Genomic DNA, 11,540 nt, shown 5'->3' with positions numbered 1-11,540 from the left:
GAAAGAAAGAAAGAAAGAAAGAAAGAAAGAAAGAAAGAAAGAAAGAAAGAAAGAAAGAAAGAAAGAAAGAAAGAAAGAGGGAGGGAGGGAGGGAGGGAGGGAAAGGAAGGAAGGAAGGAAGGAAGGAAGGAAGGAAGGAAGCAAGCAAGCAAGCAAGCAAGCAAGCAAGCAAGCAAGAAAGAAGTAGATTAATGGTTTCTGGAGCTGGAGACTGGAGGGAGACAGGGTAGAGCATTAGTGGATCGCTAGGTTTCTCTCGGGGAGGGATACTGGAAATGTTCTAAAACTGAGTGTACTGAAGTTACACAACCCTCTAGATATACCAACAAAACAAAAAACTGAATTGTACACTTTAAGTGAGTGAATTACATGGTGTATGGATTACACCTCAATAAAGCTGTTATTTTAGGCAGCCATGGGGAGGGTAGGATTTTAACCTCCTTTTGAAAGATTTAAAACACACACGGAAGGAAAGCAAGGTACCCAGTAAACACTCCCAGTTCATTCCTCTAGCGCTAATGGCTTTCAAAAACTCGCCAATCGCGTTTTTAATCTGTCCTCTTCCACCTCCAGATTTCTTGCTTTTTACACTAAAGAAGAATGCTGTCATTCTGATACAGAGCAATCGCCACAAGATGGAACACGGTAGCAATAGCGTAGCAATAGCCTGGACCGGTTCTTTCGGGGTGCCAGGTCCGCCCTCTCAGCAGCACAGGAGAAACCCCGTGCTTGGCCCTCCTATCCCTCCTCCACCACATGTCACAGGCTATGCAGCCTTTAATCAGCACAGGCTCATCAGCAAGCTCTCTTTCCCGTCCCCAAGAGGGAGAGGACTCCTGCGGCTCATTCACATGTGGGTTACTTACATGTAAAATGCATGGGGGCAGGGGGATGGGTGCTGAACCGGTGTAGAAGAAGCAAAGGGGGAAAACAGGCTAATCTTTGCAAAGTGGGACAGCGATGAAAAAACGCGGCTGTTCTGATGGCATTGTTTGTCACTATAAACCAAAGCTTCGATTTATAGTTTATATTAACAACCATAAACAGGCAACTTTCCTTAAAACCAAGACCAAAGAAAGAAAGAAAGAAAGAAACACAAGTTGGTACTCTACTCCCATCGCTGGGAGGAGGTGGGAGCTGAGGACTGCGCACAGACATCAATAAGGTTTAATCTCAGATGAGAAATCGCTTCTCGGGAACCTGACCTCCCAGGTCACTGGCGGCTCCTTTCTCCATGAATAAAAAATGACTCCCTCTTTGCCAGGGGAACATGAGACAAGCTGATGGCTGTTTCTATAGGAGTTATTAATAACGCCTCTTGTCAACTCTGATCTTTTAAAGATGTGTGTCAGGTGCAGATAATCAAGTGAGCCATGTATATAAATGCATTTTATAGCACTCATGAGCGCAATATCGAGTTCACATTCCAGGGATCTCTCATTTTAACCCTCGTTTTTCATTGATTAGCCCTCCAAAGGGACTGGTGATTTTCTACTTCAAACCGTCCACAGAACCCAGATCCTACTTAATAATTAACGGAATGTATGCTCATCTTAAGAAATGAAACGCAGTCATTTCAAGTGAGTTTTAGCTCATCTTTCCAAATCAAGTTGCCTAAGGTCGCAAACCCTGACACTCACTCATGAGTGGCCTCAAGAATAGTCTCTCAGGATGATTCTTTTAAGATGTATTTGTTTTATTATTTGTGTGTGTGCACGCGCATGCTCCTGTGTATTTATGTGCACTGTATACTTGTAGTGCCCACGGAGGCCAGAAGGGGGCATCAGATCGCCCGCTTGAATCTGAAATTCTAGGTGTGTTTGTAAACTGCCCAGTGTGGGTTCTGGGAACTGAGCCTGGGTCCACTACAGGAGTATTAATTCCCTGTAACTGAGAAAAAGGAGGGTCAAATAGGCTGTTTTTCTTTGGTGGATGATTAAGATTCAAGTTAATAGATCCAAGTTCTTTTCTTCACTAACCAAGGAAACAGTACACAGGGTCCCTAAGTATCCTCTGTCTGCCGGCAGCCCCTGGCAGGGCACAGGCATCTCCTCTAACTTCCTCAGCCCCTTTGCCCCACTCACGGGTGACCGGCCTGCTCTGCTCCGGCTGCACGCTGTCCAGGGATTGGCTGCTGGGCACCGCAGAGATGCTGGAGCTCCTTACGAAGCCGAAGGCCGCCAGCTTGGCTGCAGGGAGTCGTGAATAGCCAGGAGGACGGAGCCCGGATTTTGGTAGACTGGCCTTTGCAGCATTGGAATTGGAGGCTTTCTTGAGGTCTGTTGAAATGAATCAAAATCAAAACAAAAGGAAAATTCTCAGTGCACAGCAAGATAAAAGAATGTTGCAGAATGTATCCCGGCATGAATAAACTAATCTTGCAGGCTCCAGTTCTGCACACTAGCGAATCAATCTTTGTTTTTAAGATGCTTTTTGGCTTTCACTGATAGGGTCAAGCAACTTCATTAAATCATACAAATAAAGCAATAGGGTGACAAGAACTCAGATATCGTTCTTCTAACTCTTCAGTCTGATTTTCATAAACGATAAATAGCTTTTATCACTCCAGCATAGCAGTTATTCTACAAATCCTACCCTAATCAGTTATAGCGTAATAATGTTATGCCTTGAGACAGAAAGAGGTTTCATAATGTGGGACACATCTGTGCAGTGGAAACCTGGAAACAAGCGGAGGCTTCATTAATATCAACAGTTGCTTGTTTACATACACACACATCTCTGTGTCTAGGTTTCCACGTTTCCCCCTAATCCCCACTTTGTACTGTGATAGTAATTTAGTTCAGCAAACATTTCCTGAGAAGAACATGAGATACAGAATTTGGTGAAATAGCAAACCCATCTTTAAGAGAAAGGCACCCTAACTTACAAGGGCAGGACTTCAGAGGACCCAGGAGGGAGAGTCACAACAGCTGCTGCCCTGGGACAAGCTCACAGTCTGAGGAGGAGAGGACTGGAGGACAGAAAACCAGACAGGAATGGAGGACAGACAACCAGCCTAACTTTAAGGCCTAAGAAAGGCTAAAGGGCCTGGGATGCAGAATGGAAAGAGAGTATCAATTGTTGGAAGTTATTTTACAATTGAGAAAACAAGATATACCTTAAGTTTAACACACAGTGGACTTTACCCTTGTTATTGGCCTCACAGAAATATGTTCCCTGAATCATCCCTTATTCCAACTCTTGCTCTGAGGTGTAACTCCCCAATGACTGACTGGGCAAACTCCACGCTCTCACTTTACCCTGAGAACAACAGTATCTTCTTGTAAAGTATGATGCTGTAACTCACATTTAGCACCTACTATAGAGTCTGGTAGGTATTCAAACTGGTGTTAGGTGTTGTTCTCCTGTTACTGGTTTTTAGGTTTTAGTCCAAATTTCAAGTTAGTTCCCAGGTACGTACCCAGCCAGGGAGGGTAAGGACGATAGTGTCATGCTACGAAGCCAGCGCTTCTGCGGCTGCACCGCATTTTCAAGAATGGATACTTTACGGAACAGAAAAATAGTGGGCATGAGAGAAAAGATGTCTGGCATTATGCTGGCAAGAGACAGCGGGGGACATCCTCTCTTCCGGGTGCTTGACAGGAGCAGCCATGAATATCAGTTCAAAAAGTGGCTTGCTGGACAACTCAAGACTTTCGGTGAATATACTCTTAGAGAGGGGAAAGCAAGCATTGTGGGACTACGGCCTGCAGCCTGGGAAGCATGGTGCTAGCTAGGCTGCAGAGAAGAAACCCTCGAGCAGGATTGTGTGGCATACAGGACGATAGAAGCCTGCTTCAAACCAGAGGGCTGTCATTTGGCCTTTCCCTCCAGCGAGAACTTGTTCACCACCTTGCCGTCTAGAGGTGGAAATCCTCTTGGCTTGAGAGCTACAAGGGAAGGAAGGAAGGATCAAGAGGTTCACACATGGAATTCTAGCCATTACGCAGAATACAGGAAGTAGAAGGCTAAAGTAGAAGTGGGCCTTCCTGGTGCAGCATCCATTCATAACCAGCTAGGGTGGAACTTTGTGACTGTAACTGTTTAGCAGTCCCTCATATTCTGTGAGTAATTCCTCCTTTGCCCTCTGTCTGTAAGCCCAATAAATTCACTGTTTCACCACGCAGAGCTGTGGGGGTAATCTTTGCTGTGGTACCCTATCAGGATTGAATAGATCTTCACCCACATCTCTCTAGGAGTAGTTATGACAACAAAGAATCTACAGGAGAATGCAAACACAAGCTCCAAGAGGCGAGCCAGACACCAGGAAGGGATGAACAGGTGAAGGACCGGCATTCACAACTAGAATCCTGATGAATTAGGACCTCCGTGTGAGAGCTGAGACCTGAAAGTGCTAGAAGATGTAGGGAGATGCAGGCAGAGGCCAAGACCTGCTCACTGGGATTCTGGTTGCTCAGAAAATAATGCCAACAACCAAGAAATGTGATTTCACGACATTGAAAAGCTTCTTCATAGCAAACACTTCATCGAGCAAAGCGACAGCCCACAGAATCGGGGAAAGTCTTTGCCAGATACCCACCCATCCAAGAAGAAAATTATTGTCTAGAATACAGAAAATACAAAGAACTCAAAAATATCAAACACAGACTCAACCAACCCATTCCGCAAATACTTAAGGAAAGGGACACTTCTCAAAAGATGAGATGAGATGCCTTCGTCAGGCCCCTCCCCACAGGGTTCAGAGAGTTGTGTGGAAGAGGAAAGATGAGAGGAACCAGAGGGGATGGAAGACACCAAGGAAGCAGCGTCTCCTAGAGGCAGGAGGACTGACCCATATGAACATACAGAGACGGTGGCAGCATGCATAAGACCTGCACAGGTTCAAGCCAGATGGGGTCCCCAGGGCTGGGAGGGGACGTATACAGAAGCCCCCTAGCCCCCTAATGAAGGATATATCTCCACTTGACAACTACTTACAAAGGAAAAATTAATTTTCTCCAATGGAGTCTTACCAGGTATATAAACCACACTTCAGGATATCCACTGTACCCAACAGTAGATGGCCAAGGTAAAACGAACTCAATGGTATTTCTGTAGACTTCTTTTTTTTTTTTTTTTTTTGGTCTCATAATGCTTTGTCTCGGCATTCTTTTGTCTGATTGGTCTTTTGCTTGCATATTACAGCTTCTGATTGTGTATATTAGTGTGTGTGTGTGCATGCGTGCATATTTCTGTGCTTTTTAAAATTCAGGTTTGTTTGGGGGGCTTTTGGTTTGCCAGTTTGTTTTCCAGAGAGAAAGGCAGGGTGTGGAGGGTGGGTAAGTGGGGAAGATCTGGGGGAGGCTAGGAGAAAAGAAACCATGGTTGGAATATACTGTAGGAAAATATTATTTTCAATAAACACACACACATACACACGCACACACATGCACACGAAAACATGTTTGGTGAAAAACAAGCATGAAAAAAAAGTCCTTTTAATGAATTCAGTGTTTCTGCAACTATTTGCTATGAATGTATAGAAGGAAGCTCTGGTCTCTAAAAAGCCTTTCAAAGTCTTCTTCCTCCAGGATACCTGTGATGGTTAACCCACTTCAAAGCATTTTCATTCAGGGAAGGCCTGGACCTCTGTAGCAGACAGTGGAGCTGCTGCAAGTGTCAATAATTTGTGAGACAAATATATGAAAAGGGGATTAAACAAAAGTGAGTGATTAAAATAACAAGAAGCAACAAATCTGCCTTCCATTCCCTCAGCTAAGCCACAGTTCCTGGGGGTTTACCTGTGATTCCACATCAACGCATCACAGAGATACCTGCCCTCCTGCGCTCATTGTTACATTGTTCATAATGGTCACCGGGGGCCCATCCCAGGTGTCCAACAGCAGAGGAACAGACAATGAAAATGCACACACACACACACACACACACACACACACACACCACAGCACACACACACACATGCGCACACACACACACCACAACACACACACATGCACACACACACACACACCACCACCACCACCACCACACCACATCACACACACCACAACACACACACCATAGCATGCACACACATACACACACACACACACCACAACACACACCACAGCACACACACACATGCACACACACACCACAGCATGCACACACATGCACACACACACACCACAACACACACACATACCCTACCACCACCACCACACCACATCACACACACACCACAACACACACACACCACATCGTGCACAACACCACAGCACGCACACACATGCACACACACCATAACACACACACCACAGCATGCACACACATGCATACACACACACACCACAGCATGCACGCACACACACACACATAGTGCAATGTTGTCAACCATAAAGAGAAATATAATTATGCTACTTTCATAGATGCAACTGGAGATAATCATATTCAATGAAGTAAGTCAGCCTTGGAAGAAAATAAATGTGGCGCGTTCTCTTTCATTTTATACAGATATCTTAGTTTTGTTGCCAGCCTGATCGAGCTGGGAAGAAGGAAGCCCAACTGAGGAGCTGTTTCTGTCAGAAGTTAACTACAGCTCAACATCACAAGTCTAAGAAGATATGGTGGGGGGTGGGGAGGGAATGACACAATCAAAGTATGTTATATATGCATGAATGAAAATGTTATAATGAAACCCAATTTTATGTATAATTGATGCATGCTAATAAAAATAAGCTTTATAATAAAATATCGAAAAACTAGAATCACTTTTATTTCTAGTCAAGCCATAGACTTAAGATAGAATCCTGATTAGTACTCAGTAGATATCAGTATCTTTACAATATTTGAGAGGGGACAAAAATCTTACTGTATAAGCCCTGACTAACCTGGGACTCATTATGTAAGCCAGGCTGGCCTCAAACCCAGAGCTCTGCCTACCGCTACTGCCCCAGTGCAGCTACTAAAGTATGCTATTCCATGGCATGCTGATATCTTCGTCAGGGCTGGAGAGATGGCTCCCCTGTGAAGAGAACTTGCTGCTCCTCCAGAGGACCCAGTAGGTTCCCAGCACCCACGTGGGCAGCTCGTGACCACCTGTAACTCCAATTCCAGAGATCTGACACCTCTTCTGGCTTCTAATGGCACCGAATGCATGTGGTACCCAGACTTATATGCAGGCAAAACACTCATGCACACAAAATAAAAGTGAGCATGATGTTTTTGTTTCATATTTGAGATTGTAATATTATTTCTTCCTTGTTTTCTTACCCTTCCAAACACTCCTATTCACCTGTCCTTGCTTCTTTTCAAATTCATAGCCTCCTTTTTTATTACCTGTTGATATAATATATGTGTGTATAAGTGCAATGTTGATACATAATACTCAATATATATTGGTATCTTTATAATATTTTAAAGGGGTGTTTATACTACACAAGCCCTGACTAATCTGGAATTCAATATGTAAATCAGGCTGGCCTCAAACTCAGAGACCTGTTTGCCTCTGTCTCCCCATCTACATCTATCTACATCTACATCTACATCTGTCTTTACAAATATACAAGCATACGTACAATTGACTACTTGGTATTGGATAACCAATTGACTTGCTTGTCCCTGGAGAAGACTATTCCTCCCTCTTAGCATCCCTTAGCTGCCTGTAGTTCTTTGTCTGGGGTTGAGGCCCTAATTCATGACAGCATTATCTGTTGTCTTTGTTCTTGTTCAGCTCATGTTTGGGCTGTCATGCTGGTGAGACTTTATGGGTGTGGTTTCTGACATCACTAGGAGATACAATCCCACAGCAAACTCCCTTCCTCTGGCTCTTCCTATCTTTCCACTCCCTCTTCCACAGTTATCCCTGAGCCTTAAGCACAGGAGTCTTTGTAGACATATGACTTGGGACTGGGCTCCACAACTCTGCATTTTGATTGGCTGTGGTTTTTCTACACTGGTCTCTGTGTGTTGCTAAGAGAAATTTGCTTCATGAGGGGTGGGGACTACACCTCCATCTGAAGATTTGAAGGCAGAGCCTCTGGTGGAGATCATTCGACATTTGTCTTTCTGAGTCTGGATTACCTCACTCCATGGGATCTTTTCTAGGTCCATTCAAAATAAGCCAAACCTTTAAAGGGTCTACACTGGCTGGAGAATTCGATTTGTCAGTGTGTGTCCTCTACAAAAACACTTCGACTAGAGAGGAGCAATAAATGTTTTGTCTTACCCATCAAAATCCCTTCCAAGCGAGTGCCAACATAATGGGGAAGCTAATTAAAATAAATTCAAAGCTAATAAACATTTTCAAAACTCTGGGATCAAATGTCCAGGCCTCGTGCAAGGGAGCTGAACTGAACTCATTTATTTTCATCAAAGCTCGATTTTCTGACAAGTTTTTGCCAGAAAGCAAAAGCAAAAAAAAAAAAAAAAAAAAAAAAAAAAATTCCTGCTCGAACAACAAAAGAGATTTTGCTATCTGCTGAAAGCCGAGAGACACGCGGCTATTTCAAAGTAATATTATTTTTCCTTTGAAAAATAAAGTCTCTGAGGAGAGCAAATCTTCCTATGAAATGAAATGAATTTTATTTGTTTGGGCTTTTTCCTTTTTGTATAGATCGCCTTTTAAATTGCGGCTCCACGATACTAAACAAAATCTCAACAGAGCAAAATAAGATCGCTTTATTTGTGATTTAACACTGTATCGATAAAGTCCCGTCCATCATTGTCCAGCTGTCACGAATCCCGGACAGTGAGATTAAAATGTTAAAAAAGGAAAATTTTCGCTAAACCGATTCAGTATGGACCGGAAGAAGAGAGACGGGGGCTGTGGGTGTGGTTAGTCGGATGCTTGCCTACCACGCATGCAGTCCTGGGTTCAAACCCCTGAACCTCATAAACCAGACACACCTATGATCTCAACACTCAGAGGTGACTCAAGGCCATCCTTTGGGGCACAGATAGACCTTGCCTCAAAAGCAAAAATCTGGAAACAATAGCTAGAGAGGACTGAAGTGACCATGTCAGCGGGAAAGAAGGGTCAGAAAAAGTTGACAGAGCGAATATAATCAAAGCATGATTTCTGCATGTTAGAAAATGTCACTGTGAAAGCCCTAGCATATTTATAATCAATATGCATTAATAATTATAATGAAAGTAGAAATGCTGACTGTAAGATCCGTGCAGGGGAGGCCAGAGAGGTGGCTCAATGGATAAAAGCACTCGCTTCATAAGCCTAACACCCTGTTGCATCCCTGGGAACACATAAAAGGCCAAACATGGTGGTGCCCATCAACAGCTCCAGCAGTCCTGGGTCAAGATGAGTGATGGAAACAGGAGAATGGCTGGAAGTCTGCGTGCTGTACATCAGCACAACAGAAAGGAGAGCTCGCTTCAGCAGGTGGAAGGAGACAGCCTCTGACTTGCGGACGCAGGCAGGCAGAGGGGTCTTTATAGCATATTTAGGTCATTTGAGCCAGATTGTTCTTTAATTTCACCTTTCTTACCAGTTACTGTCATGGTCTATTTTATTTTATTTTTGTCTTCTTTCACAGGTACTTTGCTATGCTCGCATCATTGAACAGCAGCTCAGCCTCTCTGCACATGCTCACACAGCCTCCCTGCGCACGCTCACACAGCCTCTCTGTGCATGCTCACACAGCCTCTCTGTGCATGCTCACACAGCCTCTCTGCGCATGCTCACACAGCCTCTCTGCGCATGCTCACACAGCCGCTGTTTCAACCATGCTTCCTTCTCGCGGAGACAAAATTCTGTTGATAAAAACCTTCCTTGTTAAGGTGGCATCTCCTCTCAGGAAAAAATGAACACAGACAAAGCAAGGGAAATAGCATGCTTCAGGCCAGACTGCAGACCTGAGCTCAACGTGTTTGAACGCAAGCTCCGGGCGCCTCCATTTCCTCACGGGAGAAAGTGGATGGAACGATTTTATTAGTTACTTCTCCGTTGCTGTGGTAGAACACCATTCACAAAGCAACTTACAGAAGGAAATTCCAGAGGGACAAGAGTCCACTGTGGTGATGAGGCGTGACAACAGTTAGGCATACTGGCTGGCTGGAGCAGGAAGCTGAATGGTCACATCCCTGACCACAAGCAAGAACCAGAGAGAACAAGCGGGAAGTAGGGTAAAGCTAGGAGCTCTCAGATCCCTCCCTCAGTGCTGGACTTGCTACAGCAGAGCTGCAGCACCTAGAATAGTGCCACTAATCAGAGACCAAGCATTCAGACACATAAGCCTGGGAGGGGCTACTCATTCAAACCGCTCCATCTATCTCTTCATTATTATGCTGGATGAGAAATAGTGTATCGGCTGATGTATAATGAGCACCATTGTGCAAACAGATACAATCTTGCTATGTTTTTTTCCCTAACATTGATGCCACACGTATTGAAATTGCAAACAAGTATCTCTTTTAGCAAAAGGAAAAGACAGGACATGGATCAAGGTGTGTAAGAACTGATTCCAAGCTGGCTCCCAAGCAAGCCGTACCAGTGAATGAGGATTGCTCTGGTGAGTGACGCAATACTGCGGAAGTCATGAGCGGCGACACTGCATGACCATGCTCTTAGATTGCTACCTCAAGAAGCCAGGCTTTATATGAGGACATTCAAACAGTTCTCCCGCATGGAGCAGTGAAGTCTCTTGCTAGCAGCCAATAGCTCCTTCATCTCAGAACTGTATTCCTCGTCTTTGGACAGCCTTCAAATGATCGTAGAACTAGTCAAACCTGACTGCAACCCAGTGGGGAATGCCAAGACAGAAGGAATCCATCAAGACATTCCCAAGTCCCAGCCCACAGAAATAATCAGATGGTAAATGCTTGCTGTAGCTTTAAACTACTGATGTTTGGCGTGGTATATTGTTTGGCAACATGGAACCAAGTGAGATTTGGGTACCTGACACAGGTGTCCTAACAGGACTCAAACTATAGGAATGGCCCTGGAACCAGCTTCAGATGGGATGCTATAGGAACTTTTGGGTAACAGGAATGAAGTTGTCTTGGGAGCGTCAATGAGACTTCCAGAAGAAGTTCAAAAAAGCTGTCAATGAGGGCATAGAGGAAATGGATGGGGCAGTGGACCCATGCTAATAAGTAGCAAGTGTTACTGATAGAATATGGAATATATATATATATATATATATATATATATATATATATGTGTGTGTGTGTGTGTGTGTGTGTGTATGTGTGTGTATGTATGTATATGTATGTATTTATGTATATGTGTATACATATGTATATATATACATGGATATATTCATATCCATATTTATGTATGTATATATACATACAAATATATCTATGTATTCCTTTGAAGAACCCTGAATAATATAATGCCCAAGAGAAAAAAATCTTTACAAAACTCATATGATAAGAAAATGATCACATAGGCAATAACAGACAAAACCCAAAAACAACCCAAATCTCCATGAACTGAAGCAATTATAAATAAATCATGGTACAGAAAGAAAATGGGAAATTCTGCATCCATTGGAAGAAATCCTTATGGGCTGAGTTCTGTCACCTCCACTGTCATCTGTTCTTGGAGACACAGCCTTGATGGGAAAATTAAGGCCGCCTAC

At 43.8% G+C, this 11,540-nt stretch overlaps 1 protein-coding gene across 2 annotated transcripts in view; it reads right to left on the bottom strand.

Annotated features, from left to right (window-relative positions):
- The window catches only part of Mtus2 (microtubule associated scaffold protein 2), a 346,971-nt gene that overhangs the window by 195,574 nt on the left and 139,857 nt on the right, over window positions 1-11,540 (bottom strand). For both annotated transcript variants that reach the window (XM_029477860.1, XM_029477861.1), the window contains one exon: window positions 2,085-2,279. In XM_029477860.1, the coding sequence (XP_029333720.1) occupies window positions 2,085-2,279 (195 nt within the window). The remainder of the gene's footprint in view (window positions 1-2,084; window positions 2,280-11,540) is intronic.

This window comes from Mus caroli, chromosome 5 (assembly GCF_900094665.2).
Source record: "Mus caroli chromosome 5, CAROLI_EIJ_v1.1, whole genome shotgun sequence".
In the NCBI taxonomy this organism is placed as follows: Eukaryota; Metazoa; Chordata; class Mammalia; order Rodentia; family Muridae; genus Mus; species Mus caroli.
This window is presented reverse-complemented; position numbering and strand designations above follow the sequence as displayed.